This window comes from Sarcophilus harrisii, chromosome 1 (genome assembly GCF_902635505.1).
Source record: "Sarcophilus harrisii chromosome 1, mSarHar1.11, whole genome shotgun sequence".
NCBI lineage: Eukaryota > Metazoa > Chordata > Mammalia > Dasyuromorphia > Dasyuridae > Sarcophilus > Sarcophilus harrisii.
The window spans coordinates 396,674,393-396,690,073 of record NC_045426.1 but is presented as its reverse complement, the minus strand read 5'-3'; the positions used below and the strand labels follow the sequence as shown (position 1 = coordinate 396,690,073).

General features: G+C 31.3%; 1 protein-coding gene across 3 annotated transcripts in view; it reads left to right on the top strand.

The window, feature by feature from the left end:
• Nucleotides 1–15,681, top strand: part of SEMA5A (semaphorin 5A) — a 600,495-nt gene that overhangs the window by 540,025 nt on the left and 44,789 nt on the right. For all 3 annotated transcript variants that reach the window (XM_031946119.1, XM_031946120.1, XM_031946118.1), the window contains one exon: nt 12,733–12,958. In XM_031946119.1, the coding sequence (XP_031801979.1) occupies nt 12,733–12,958 (226 nt within the window). The remainder of the gene's footprint in view (nt 1–12,732; nt 12,959–15,681) is intronic.

Genomic DNA, 15,681 nt, shown 5'->3' with positions numbered 1-15,681 from the left:
AATCACTTGAGTATTTTTAGAAAAACTAACAGTTTAGTGATTTTGAATATATACCTCTAAACAAAAATGAATGCAATTACAGGAAGATTTCACAATACCAGTTTGAAATAATTATTTGGAAAGTTTCCAAATTATTCATTTTATTATTTTATATAGGACAAGCATTGAAATTACTCATTTTTCCCTTTCATGTTTCTAGGCATTATCAAATCAATTTGATTTTAAAACAACATCTCATTAATATAGAACTCAATGTACTGTGAATTTCAGTACTCTAAAAACTAGGTATGAAACAGCAGTGACAAGTGGGCCTAAAATAACTTTCAAAATGCCCATACACTAATGCTTATGTTTGTATAAGAAAGCTTTATATCCTTTTTGAAAGACTATTTCTTAAAGTCTACAGTTATAGCAAGATTAGTTATTTGGGATTCTTCCCTAAAGAATATTAGAAGAATTCGAATAATGAAAGATGTTAGAGCCAAACTAAATGATAGTGAGAAGAAAAAATTGGGTTTCTAGCCATCAAGTTTTTTATTATTATATCAGTCCTTTATCATTATCATTATCAAATGCTGGAGCATTTGTGCTATTATCTTTTTTCTCAATATATGACTGCCCTCACTTCTCTTTTATTCATACATTTTTTCTGGGAGGTATTTTTAATGTCTGCTACTTTCTGAAAACCAGTACAATACCATTCAAAACCATAACCGTGTAGAGGAGTTCAGTGTTTGTAGAGAATTTTCTTGATTTTTATTGTTTATTAAATATTCTTTATGACAGTAATACATTTGTCTGAAATACATATTCTTATTTTAATTCAATAATAATCAATAAACCTTTGATTTGAAAAAAAACTATCCTAAAGGTAATTATCTCCATTTTATAGATGAGGGAACTCATGTTCATTTAAGTAATTTGTTCAAATCACTTAGCTAACAAATAAAAGGTAGAATCCACACTTAAGAAATCAGATTCCAAATTTAGGACTTTCTAATGCCCATTACTACTTTTCAGAAGAGCAAATCAAGATTTTGAAAATATTTATTAGTATTGTAAATGTTTTCTTGATTTGCTTGTCTTTACTAAACAACCTTTAATTTTTTTTTCAATTGTGCCTCAGATGACATCTTCATTCTAGTCACCATTCTTTAGATAAAATAAATTGTTAGAAAAGTCTGTTGTTCTAGAATCTATAATATTGGCTTAAAATAACATTGGTTTTAATTTTAGCTACGTCCCTCTTAAACTTAGTAGAACCAAACTAATAATTTCAATGCCAACTAATATAGTGGTACCTCAATATTCATCCTTAATTGATTCTAGAAGACATGAAAGCTGAACAGATTTTTCCCATAATGAGTACATCTCCAGTCTATAGCCTAGCCATCCCTCCCCACCCAGTTTCCCAAAGGGGGCAAGTGGGGTTTCCAGTTGTAAAGAAACAAATCAAACCAGCACAGTCTAGCCGGGCTCCTTCCTTTTTAACCCAACTCACTTTTAAAGATTGCAACCTTTATAATCTCTCCTTTTTCATACCCCAAGATTAGCAAGCTTCCTTGAGAAATAGGGGAAGGGTAGATGTGGAGGCAGAAGCTATAGTTCCATGCCTCTATGGCCAAGAGATCTGGACAGTGCTGGACCTTCCAAGCATCCTCCAACACCACTGTTGCTACTGCCTAGACTTCTGCTACTGTTATTTGTACCACCATGGTGACTCCTACTCCTATTTCTCTGTTCTTGTTGAGCACACTCTGCTGCTCTATGCCTCTTCCAGAATTATTATATGGGGAGCTCAAGAGACTATAAGGTGTACCTACATTGTCTTAGGAATTTCCTTTCCCCTCAACCTGCTTGTCTACCCATACAGCCTCAACATCATGGGTTCCAATTTGACAATCTCATCCACTGCTACCTTTGCCAGGGAGGAGCTGTCCAGCACTAAGTGCAATAGCAGCAACAGTGGCAGAAGTTGGGCAATAAACTTGGCCAGTCTCACATTTCTACTGCCCAATCAAGACAACAACCAAGTGCTGAGAAAATGACAAGTGCTAAAAAACTTTTTTTTTCCTCATGGAAATGTATCAACTACCAAATTCAAGGAGTTTTAAAGGCAGACATGTACCAAAGTGTCATTGTATATAGCATGGGGGATTGTTGTTATATCCCACCTTTAGAGTTGAGTTTAAGGAGAACTATGAACTTCTGTAATATATTCCTTGACGACTTTGGCATTGATGAAAAAAAATGTGTTCTGATGATGATCAACAGAGCAATTACAAATTGACTGCTTCTAATAATTTCCTTTGAATTAATATGATAGTGATATAAAACATCTCTAGTAGACAACACTGTGATTTCATTGATAAAGAATACTCCTGAATGAGAAAGCTATCTCATTGCTAGTCAGGATCTTTTTGTAACATTGTCTTAGAAAGTTACTCAGAGTATTGAGAGGGTTAAATGACTTCCCAGGAACTCATAGCCTTTAAATGTCAAATATAAGACATGAACTTAGGTATTTTTGACCCGAAGGCCAGCCACTATGCCACATCTACCTCTGATTTATATGACTTAGGGGTCCTCAAACTATGGTCCGCAGGCCAGATGCGGCAGCTGAGGATGATTATCCTCCTCACCCAGGGCTATGAAGTTTCTTTATTTAAAGGCCCACAAAACAAAGTTTTTGTTTTTTATTTAAAGGCCCACAAAACAAAGTTTTTGTTTTTACTATAGTCCGGTCCTCCAACAGTCTAAGGCACAGTGAACTGGCCCCCTATTTTAAAAAATTTGAGGACCCCTGACTTAGGCTATTTAAATACTAGTTAGGTTTTTGGAACAAACAATTTGAATTCTCAGAGACAAATATTTTCTAACTGAAAGAAATCTAAATAGTTACTATAAATCAGAAGAAGATTCATCTTTAATGATTTTTTATGATAGTAAAAGGGGCAAGAAAGTAGTATAGTGTATAGAATACACTAGAATACACTATGTATGTAATGTATAATGTATATACTGTATAGTGACACTATACACATAGTATATAGAATCACAAAGATCTGAGTTCAAAACTAGAAATTAGACACTTATTATTTGTGTGATCTTGGGCAAACCACTGAACTCTGTTTGCCTCAGTGCCCTCATATGTAAAATGAGCTGGAGAAGAAAATGGTAACTCACTCCAGTATCTTTGCCAAGAAAATTCCAAATTTGGTCATGAAGAGTCAGAAATGACCAAAACAAATAAACAACATATAATAGTAAAAGTTTCAGCTTCTTTAATTATAATTGGTAGTGAGAGAATATATTTCTATGAGCCAAATTTTATGAGAAATAATTTCTGTTTAAAAAAAATAATGATTTTCTAAATCATAATACAATAGTGATATTTTTTCTAGCATACAAACCCAAAGAATGTCTTTGTCTTCCAACTTTTTCTGTAAATAAATAATACAGATGACATGAGGGAACAAGTGTACAGGGAATATATCTCATCACAATTTCAGAATGACCTCCTAAAAGTATTGTGCATACCTTAGGACCAGTCACTCTGCCATCACTATAGTTCCCAATTAGACTTGCCCTTTATAGAAATCCCAGTAAATATTTTGAACTTAAGTAGCCAGTAGTTGCTCAAGAGAATATAAAATCAGTAATTCAGGCTTCTTATGGATTCCAGGAGACTGGAGTGAGATAGAGAACAAATTAAAAAGATAGTGATGTTTACCAGGGTACAGGGGGGAAAAGGTAATTTGTATGATAACAAGGATACAAATAAAATTTATATTCACTTCAGGGAGTTTTGTTTTCTTTTTTTAAGATTTTGACTATTTTTGAGAATCTTTCCAGAATTATTCAACAGTGAGTGAATGTGCTGATCCACACTCATTTTCTTGGAAAAGCTGATGATTTCTTGGCTAGGCAAAACATGATTTTGGAAAAGCTCCTATATTGTAGATGCCGTACCATTCATGCATTTTCTTTTTCCTGCAAGGCTATTGTACAGCCCAGAGATTCACTAATGAGAAACCTTCTTGCGATTTTTGTGATTTGCACATACCTAGAAATTTTCCAAACACATATTTTCTTTTTCTTCCTTGTTGTGGGCCAAGATAGAGAAGTGCCAAGGATTTCAAGGAATGATCCTATGAATCTCAGATCTTCTCTGTATTTTTAACTGTGTCTCTTTGCAAAAACGGTCATGTGTACAATGGTGAATATTCTCACATATTACTATTGTGTGATTGATAAGACCACATTTTCAGTGATTCCTTACTACCTATCATGAGAAAAACCTATAGGCCTTCCTCCTAAAAAAGTGTCTCAGAATATATAATAATCTTTTCCTATCTCTTCTTATCTATCACTACATACAATATTCAGTGAACTGATAAAATATGAAATTATGCTTAACAAAGACTAAACTGATAGCATATAGCTGACAGCTAAAATCTAAATATTGGAAATCCTTGTGTCTCATAATCAATAAACAATCATTTAAATGGTTAATATGGGCCAGAAAGTTGCAAAGTTCTGGAGATTAAAAAAATAGAAGAGGGAAGATTTAAAAAAAAAACCGGGAGGGGGGATGGAATACCCTCTATCTCTAGGGAGCTCACATAGCATCTTAGAAAGCACCCATCAGTCAATAAATTATTGTTGTAGAAAATTTTAAAATAATTCACAGGGAAGTAAAGTAAATGAAAATCTATAGCTCTAGATTGTACATCAGGAAAAGAAATCCAGATTATTCTCAACTAAAGTTTTTATTTTATGCTTTCTGACTGGATGTAAATGTTAAATGAAGTGGTTGAAATTATGAAGATATAATAATATAGCTTTTTTAGAGGAAGAATATATTATATATGAATTTATTTGTGAAATTAAAGAACATTTTCATAAAACAAAATATACATATATTTTTTCATCTATTATTAAATGGATTTTAAGTGAACGATTTACTTTTGAGAGAGTTTAATTAGGATTTGTGGTGTTTTAAGTTTTTCCATTGGTTTATCATGATGGTATGAGAGCAAGAGAGAAACAGAAACAGAGACACAGAAGACCTAAAGAAAATAAGTAGCATTAAATTCATGGTAAAATTTAGAAATTAAACACTGATATATCCCTTGAGACTTTAATTAATTGGAAAAGATCCAACCAATAAATGGTATTTTTCTATATTTAATATTTATGTTTTTCAGTAATATAAAATTATTTTTTTAAAAAATGGATTACATATATATATATATATAGTTTTTTTTAGACTGAAAATAATCTCCAGGCATTTTATGTGGAATTAATAAACAAAATATATAGCAAAAAACACCAGCACCATATACTTACTTTGGTCAATGATTCACATTTCCAGTTACAACTCAACTTTGGTAGAACCAGAACTTTAGTGAAATTGTTAACCATTCCCCAATGTGGATTGCTTACTTGATTCATCACCTCACATGATTCCTTATTAGTGTCCCTACCACTCCGCAAAAAACTTTCCATAAACATTCCACCCAATGACTTGGTAGACTTCCTACCATGTACAAGTGGAGCAATAAGGCTGACTATATGATATCTACATTCTTATTATATGACTTATACATTGTCTTCTTGCTTATGTATGTCCTCATTTATATTTTATATCACTGCCTAAAAACCCAATTCAGTTGAATTATTCAAGTTGACTTCTAGTTTATAAAGAATTTAAAAATATAAAAATATTTAATTAGCAGAGTTAATTAAAAGATTATCTATCTAATAAAAATTATATAAACTCAGCAAGCATCTTATCAAAGATATGAGAAATCCCATTTTGAAAGTTCCTTGATTAGAAATCCATACTAATAAAGAAAATAAAAGTTTTATTTTATGTTTTCCCTTAGATTTTATAAACTATATGGTGATTTTCATTCTTTTTCTCTAATTAGATTGCTTAAAGGTCAAGAATATGCTTTCCTGCCTGTCTCTTCATGACCAGTTTTCCATAATTACTATACTATTCTAGTTTAATTTTATGCTGTCCTGCCAAAGAACTTATTCACTTTACCCACATGAGTGTCACCATAGCCACTGAAAGAAAGTCCTATGATTATGGGCAGCATGCCTTTTTTTAGATCCCTTTTGTCCTTTTTACTTTTCTAAATTCTACCCTCAAAGATGTTTTTGTCCCTAAGTGCTAGCCTAAATTCTCAGTCCTTATGAAGACTATTAAAATCATAAAACTTGACTTAATTATTATATGTTCATTATCATGTTTCTCCAGGCCTACTTCTCAAACATATAAAACCTATATTAGCATGACTATAAGGTAGGAATAAATAGTTCTTCATTACAAATGGAGGAATGAGGAAGCCTTGAGATATAATAAGTTACCCAACTCAGTAACAACAATGGGAATGAAATTTTCTCTCCACAGTCTATTTGATCACTTGTGGCTAAAAATAAGTTATCCTTTTTGTGTGAAAATATTTTGTTAAATTGTTTGAACTTTACTCTCATAGGAGAAGAATTTTAGCCATCATAGGAAAATTTCTTTTTTTTAATTAAAGCTTTTTATTTTTCAAAATATATGCATGAATAATTCTTCAATATTAGTCCTTGCAAAAACCCTGTTCTGACTTTCCCCCCTTCCCCCATACCCTCTCCTAAATGGCAAGTAGTCTAATATATGTTAAATATGGTAGAAATATATGTTAAACCCAATATATCTATACATAGTTATATAATTATCATGCTACACAAGGAAAAAAGAGAAGCAAAATAAAATGCAAGCAAACAACAACAAAAAGAGTGAAAATGTTATTTTGTGAACCACACTCAGTTCCCACAGCCGTCTCTCTGGGTGTAGATGTCTCTCTCCATCACTGAACAATTGAAATCGGTTTGAATCACCTTCATGAAAAAATTTTGAATTTAAAATGAAATTTTAAAAAACCTGTTGTTTGTAAATTTATAAAGAAACCATGCTGCTCATTGAAGATAAAGTTTTTCAGGGGGAAAAGATATTTTCTTTTTTTATTATAGCTTTTTATTTACAAGATATATGCATGGGTAATTTTTCAGCATTGACCATTGCAAAACCTTTTGTTAACTTTTCCCCTCCTTCCCCCCACCCCTTCCCCCAGATATATATATATATATATATATATATATATATATATAATCTTTAATAATCTTTAATTTAATTTGAGCATGTATATATATAGGTTTCAGCATGTATATATATATATATATATATATATATATATATATACATGCTCAAACCGTTATTTTGCTGTACAAAAAAATTGGACTCTGAAATATTGTAAAATTAGCCTGTGAAAGAAATAAAAAATGCAGGCGGACAAAAATAGAGGGATTGAATTCTATTTGTGGTTCTATCATCTCCCAGAGTTCTTTGCTAGGTGTAACGGTTCAATTCATTACTGCTCTATTGGAACGACTTGGTTCATTTCATTGTTGAAGGGGCCCTCCATCAAATTATCATCTATAGTTTGTTAAAGTATATAATGATTTTCTGGTCCTGCTCATTTCACTCAGCATCAGTTCATGTAAGTCTCTCCAGGCCTTTCTGAAATCATCCTATCGGTCATTTCTTACAGAACAATAATATTCCATAATATTCATATACCACAATTTATTCAACCATTCTCCAACTGATGGGCATCCACTCAGTTTCCAGTTTCTGGCCACTACAAAGAGGGCTGCCACAAACATTCGTGGACATACAGGTCCCTTTCCCTTCCCTTTCTTTATAATCTCTTTGGGATATAAGCCCAGTAGTAACACTGCTGGATCAAAGGGTATGCACAGTTTGATAACTTTTTGAGCATAGTTCCAAATTGCTCTCCAGAATGGCTGGATGTATTCACAATTCCACCAGCAATGTTATCAGTGTCCCAGTTTTCCCACATCTCCTCCAACATTCCACATTACCTTTCCCTGTCATTCTAGCCAATCTGACAGGTGTGTAGTGGTATCTCAGAGTTGTCTTAATTTGCATTTCTCTGATTAATAATGACTTGGAACAACTTTTCGTATGGCTAGAAATAGTTTCAATTTCTTCATCTGAGAATTGTTTGTTCATATCCTTTGACCATTTATCAATTGGAGAATGGTTTCATTTAGAAAATGATTATTTTCTAACTTTCTTCCATAGTGGGAGTGAATAAATTAGATAGCTTACACTACCACTGCAAAAAATGAGATACAGAGGATATATGATAGAAAAATTTACTTTTTAACTGTTCTCATATATTAGGAAGCATATATTCATGTATTTATGTATTTCTAATATTTGTATATTTTTGCGGTGAAAAAGAAACCAAAGATTTTAAAACTCCAAAAAAAGTTCATATATTTTGGCTTAAATGATAAAAAAAAATAAGTTCCTAGGGTCCTCACACTGATACTTCATTTTTACAGTTACTATAATACCTTTAAATTGTTTATGCCTTCTTAAAAAGGACAAAATAATTTATTATAAACTTTTGTCCTAACAGAATTGTCTCAACAATTTTCTTTCATATATTACTTATTGTATGCTTAGAGCTATGCTAGAATCCAGACAGAATAGAGCAGCAGAGCATTTATAGGATAGAAGGACATTTTGGTATAATGAAAAGAACACAGGATTTAGATTCAGAGGACTTGGAAAAAATCTCAGCTTTTCTGCTCTCTATTTCTTTGTCCTTGAGCAATTCATTGAAAATTCTGGCTTTTAATTTTATCATCTTTTTTTTTTTTTTTTTTTTTTTTTTTAAAGAAGGAGGTAGACAAAATGATCTCTGAAATAGTTTCTCACTATAAATCTTAAGAATACCATCTCAAGAAACTCTCGGCCTCTTTGGGAAGTTACATTTTGCTAATAATAGATGATATGATATATTCAGTTGTCTAGAATTTTTACATAACTAAATATCAGGAAAGGTTAGAAATGAGGTTTTTTGAGTTAAAGTTGAAGCTGGAAGACATTTTTAAACAGAGTGGAGATGTGCTTTGAGTAATGGATTGAGTTTATATAAGTGAAAGAAAATATTGATGTTTTCATTTTCATCCTCCTATGTATATAGGCTAGTATTTTCTTTCAATTTGGTATTGTAACTCATTGACTGCTTATGGTAGTATCAATAATTAGGAGAAAAAAATGTAAATTTCCATTTGTAAGTAGAAATTAAGCATCAAAGTAATGGAATTAAAGTCATGTCAGTGTGAACAATCAGAATGGCTTTTGACAGGTCAATCAGCTCACAAATATTCAATTAAATCTTCTGTGCTATGAAAAGGAAATATACTTTTGAATGGAAGTTTTTTAAGTCATTAAGATGACTAGGCTTAATCTACCATCTATCTATCAGTGATTAATCATTCTGATGGTTATGTCATGATGAATAGTAGTAAAACTATTCCTATGAATAAAGCTTAATATAAAAAAGGAAAAGGAAATGAATTATGTGAGCAAATTAAAATGTCATAGTGACACATTCATATAGGATAGCACAATGGAAAGTACTGAAGCTCTAGTTATAGCATATCCCAGGAGAATAAGAAGAAAGAAAAAAAATAATAATCAATATAGTGAAAACATAAGACATATTCATGATAAACAATGTCAAAGAAGGTAAATTATCCAAAAGGAAAAAAAAAAGATCACAGTATAACAATTAACCATATTGTTTAATATAACAATGGACATAGGTACAATAGGCACAAATTTGTTCTCTCATACTTGGAGTTTGAGTTCACTAAATTCAATATACTATACTAATTGAGCATGCCTATAGTAAATAGATGTCATTAGAGACATTTAGACACAATTTTCAAAAACATCCATGAAATTTTTTAAATGAAAATTCAATTCATGTAAATGAATATTATGGGCTTGACAGAGGTATTCTAGGAATCATCTAGAATATATCTATTAATTTTTTTTTAAATCTTCAGAATCTACACAATCTTTGGCAAACCAAGGACTCATATGCATAATGTCCTAAGACTTATACTCCTTTAGCAGAAGCATGTGATTGAAATGTGCTTGCAGATTATTTTCAGCAAATATCTTTTGGGCATCTGTATTTTAGGAATATGCTGGGATGCTGATATATAGACCATAATTGAAAAGAAAACAACATATGGCATTTTCAAACTGGCAGTACCCATTCTGTTGCTGTAGAACCTTGAGAATTTCAGTCTACTCACAATGATTTTTCACCACAGTTTTCCAACATGCATTCTATTAATGATATTATGATATAAAAACAAAAAGTAAATAAAGTAAGACATATGTATATATATGTATGTATGTATGTATGTATGTCATATTTGGCTGCCTTTCACCAATTATTTGGGTAGAAGATTTATATCATATTAGCACAGAAAGAGGTTAGAAGATCATTCCAGAATTCCAGTAATGATCAGGTAGATAATTTGATGATCATTGAAATAAAAATATTAAACCGTGTTAATAAAAGCTGTTAATAGCTTGTGATATTACAAATTCAAATAACTATAGAGCAAAGATTGACAAACTATGATGAGAGCGCCAAATATGATCCCTGTCTTCTTGATTTGCCTTATCCTGTAATCTTAAAATGATTTTCATATTTTGACTAAAGTTTTATAGTATTTAAGATGTAAGACAAAACAAAAACAAAAACAAAACATTTTTACTTTGCCTGCTTGGTACTGAATCAAGCTGTAGTTTTCTGACCCCAGCTTTAAGATATCATTTATTGCAACCCTTTTTGTGTTATGATCCCTTTTATATTCTAAGTGAAATTTATGGACTGCTTCTCAGAATATGCTTTTAAAATTCATAAAACAAACTATATAATTATGAAGGCAGTCAGTTATATTGATATGCAATTGCCATTTTTAAAAAATGGCACAAATGCCAGATTAAGAATACTTAGTTTGTTGAAAAAGCAAGATGTAGCATACCTAAGTTATCAGACTATATATTCTTTGATAACCAAAACTAGGACATAAGCGGTTTTTTAGTCCTTCATGGCCTGACAGAATATCTTATAAATAATTGGAACTCAATACATAGTTGTGAAACTGACAAATTCATATTACTGACCAATCTTTATCTTTAGCTTCATCAGTTATTTCCTCTATTACCCCAGACTTCCATCCATTATATATTTATCATAATTAAAGTATCCAGGTATTGTGTTATACTTCCAAGTGAAATGCTCTTAGATATTTCAATAACTCCAATCCTAAGATCTCATTTTACATTATGCTGCCATTACAAATGGCCACATTTACCTTATTTTTGAGACTCTCAGCATTATCCCATTATTTACCATTATATTTACCATCTTCTCTTTTCATCTCTGTAAGCTAGATGTTCATTTGGGGAATGGGTATGAAGAAAAGAGGAGTGTACATGAGTACTTGCATACCATTTGCCTGTCACGTACTGTATGAAAATACTGAAAATTAGCTTAAGAAGTTACAGAGCCTCAAAACAGGCATAATGTGACACATATGGTTTCCTCTTACTTTTTTGGACTTGTTTTTTAAATAAATTGGCAGCAAGGGAGCTCTAGAGTAGCCTAATATTTGAACAATCAGAATTTGGTTAAGCTCATCTAAAAACAAAAGACAAATCATTAAATTTTATCATAGTGAAAACAAAATGAAGTATAGAATGTTTTTATCAGATCTATTTTGTACTTCATAGCATTCTGAATTTCACAATTATACTGCATGTAGAAATACTAACTAGACCATAACTGTTCTGAGATTTTTTTAAATCTACAAATCCTTAATTGTATCTTTATTGAAATAATAATATATGTCTAATTATATTTATTATTTAATTTTTTTTTCATTTCTTGTGGATATTTTTTTGGGAGTAAAGCAAGTAATTCATCAGCTTTCAAAGAGTAAAGGAAAAGTCTGTACTAGAAACTGAAAAGATCCTAGTAGCATATGAGGCAAACAAAAATCAAAATGTAACTCACAAATGCTAGTTAGTAAAAGTAGTTATGTCAACAACAGAGGTGAAGGTTGTCTCATTATGTAAAAGTTTTTATTTTTTATTTGTTTTCATGAAATATGAGCTTTCTATGGGGCTTTTGGTTCACAAATTCTAGGTAATGGGTAAATGTCTAATTCAATCTACCATAATTATTAAGTCTTAAGCAACATACTGTTCCTATCTTTTTGTATCCATTTATTATCTTTCCTCATTAGTTTGTTTACATTTCAATATGGAAACAAATATTCAAATAAACAAAATTTCAAGTGATTATCAATAAAGGAACATTATTTTAAGACAAAAATAGCAAGAATATACAATTTTGGTGGCATTTTTGTGCTTTTCTTGTTAATATGAAAATTGTTTCCCATCTTGTACCAGTATTAGCATATGATTAGAAGAACAAAAGAACTCTACTCATATATTGTTTATTTAAACAGATATAAAAGTATCTATATTTATTTTTGAAGATTTTCAGGACATTTGTGACATCCACTGTAGAAATGTGTAGGACTTTTTGTATTGTCAGTAATTTTTCATAAAATTTAGGTTTGATTTTTTGTAATTTTAGAAATATACTTTAATCAGATATGGCAAAAGTTCTAGGACATGGAGATTGAAAATCCATACCTATAATTTTAGAAGCTAAGAGGAAGAAAACAAACTTTTTAGTATAATTATCTTTATTTTACTAGATAACAAATAAGCAACTTTATTTACATTTTTCTCCCTAGGAATATCAGCCTTGTAACACCAACTCATGTCCAGAGCTGAAAAAGACCACACCTTGGACACCTTGGACTCCTGTCAACATTTCTGACAATGGAGGTCACTATGAGCAAAGATTCCGTTACACTTGCAAAGCTCGACTACCTGATCCCAATTTACTGGAGGTGGGGAGACAAAGGATTGAAATGCGTTACTGTTCTAGTGATGGTACCAGTGGCTGTTCCACAGATGGTAAGCTGAGATAAATGTACACATTGACAAACTGTGACTCCATATCTGTGATTAGTGGGGAAGGTATTTTGGCTCTCCTGTCATTTATCCACACAAAATAGAGGCAGATTATGTTAATGAGAAAAAAAATAAATTAAGCTAATGATCATTTCTTTAGTTATTTCTTTTGCCATTTCTATTTTTAGAAGAATTTGACAAACTGAGATGCCCATGGTATTGAAAAGATTAGAAACTGCAGCATTTGAAGATTGGTCAGAAGAATCTGAGATTATTTCCCAAAAGAAGATTTAGAAGGGAATGATAGCTGCTTTTCAAACATGGAAAGGTTGTCCCAGAGAAGTGGGGTTAGATTTACTAGAGTCTTACAGGGGTCCTCAAACTACAGCCCATGGGCCAGATACAGCAGCTAAGGATGTTTATCCCCCTCATCCAGGACTATGAAGTTTCTTTATTTATTTATTAAAAATTTAAATTTAAATTTAAAAAAATTTATTTATTAAAAAACAAAGTTTTTGTTTTTACTATAGTCCAACCCTCCAACAGTCTGAGCGACAGTGAACTGGCCCCCTATTTTAAAAGTTTGAGGACCCCTAGACAGTGAAAGCAAATGTAGAGGATGGATATTATTTGTAGTTTGATTGATCTGTTCCATATAAAGAAAAATTACCTCATAATCAGAGATATCCAAGAATGAAATGGGATTCCTTGAGAACTATTGTAATCACTTCTTCACCAGTTTTCAAATCTAAGCTTGATAGAGGAAAATCCTTGTTAAGATAAAAGTTGGGCAGCATATTCTCTGAGATTTGCTGTCTCAGAGACTGTGACATGACTGAATTCACTTTCAAAATTAAACAATCATTAATAGTTGGTGATAGATCAGGGCTATTTTGAGTTACTTTTTTGGCATTTAACTGTACTAGATACTTGTTATTAATATTATTAATTAGTGGAAACTAGTATAAAGTAAATACCTTCACCTCTAGGAGATCCTCATTATAAAGCAGACATAGAATTTACCATTGTAGTAGCATTTTGGTAGAGTTGGGTTTTTTTTAATGAAATCTAAAAATAAATATTAGAAACTCTATTTATATAGATGATTTTTGTTTATAAACCTTTGAGGCAACTAATGGAAGCATTGCTTATATTTCTATTAACAGTAAAGTGTCATCCAGGATATAGAGAAGTGACTTTCACGTGGTCATGGCTAGTTGTGTCAAAGCCAGGAACCAAATTCACAAATTATGAATCTAAGTATAAGGATCTTTTCATTAGAGCTGGCTTTCTGGAGAACACACAATTGAGCAATTCTTTTCTCTCCCATATTGCCTCTAATCTCTTGCTAGGAAAATTTCAGTCCAAGCATGACCACATTTTATAAGATATCGGCTTTGATAATACCATTAACAGGCAACCTTCTTTCTTCACTGATTGAGCAACTGTGACAAAAGCAATGTAAATTCTTACTCAAATCTATGACTACAAGTATTTGTCAAAGATTACAAAGCATGAAACTAAACCCATACTGGTCCAAAAGCAGCTTTATCCAAAAGATTATAACCATAAAAATTAAATCTGCTTGAAAGGGAAAAAAAAAAAAACATTCTGGTCCATCCACTGAAACACAATACTACACTTATGCAAACCAGATTTGGGAGAAGAGTATCTCCTATATTTGTACCAATAATGTAGAAGTGTTCACAATGTTTGCTTTCCAACTCAATATCTATTTATTTAATTTGTTTCCATTGCCTTCCATGATATAATGGTAAAAAGCAATGAATTAAATATTGGGACCCTTGTGTTTTAGCCTGAACTTCAATATTAACAAGTTTTTTTTTTTTTTTTACTTTAGGCATATAATTTACAGTTTCATATAGTTTGAATGAGAGTTTGATCTAAAGGAATAGGGAAAAAACTTAATGCTATAGTTTCCCCAAATAACAATTATCTGTACATTAATTTGTTGGTGTTTTTTAACCTATAGGAGGCACAAAATGTCCAACATGTTTTTTTTTAGAAATGTAACTATTGTGAATTTTAATGCTAATGGTGACATCTTGAAAACACATGAATTTTGGATTTGTTTGGCCACTGCTAATTTTAACTCACTCTTGAAGTGAAGAACTTCTATTTCCTAGGGAGAAAATGTAATTTAGTTTTTATGCCTCTTTAGTTCTGGTCTCTTGGAAGGAAAACTTACTTAAATGAATGTGTTTGAATATATATATTTATTCAGTAAATCTTTAAATAGGAATATACGCATGTTTACTGTCTAACAGGTATTTTGCTGGACTCGGCTGTCAAAGAGAGAGCTTATATTCTTATCTGAGACTCAACTTACATAAAAATTGGCATATCAAAAAGAGAAAAAAGTATTTCAGTATAATTGATTTAAACAAGGAGAAAGAATTATCTTATCTATCAGATTTTAAAATTAATTTCCCTGAGTTTCACCACAAGCAACAATAATCCTTGAGAAAGGACGTGTCTAACATCTTTTCATTGGTATGATGAAAAATTTTTTAATCAAAAATCTAAAACTAGTTGTTAATATCAATGCAACTTATCTATGTAAAATTCAGCCTTAACTTCCTCCAATTTTCACTTTATCAGTGACTGTCTAGCACTCATATTATTCAATTATTCATCTATCCCTCTAGGAATCATAAGCATTGTATCTTTGCTATTTATTTGCTTACAGGCAATGGCAAGAGCAT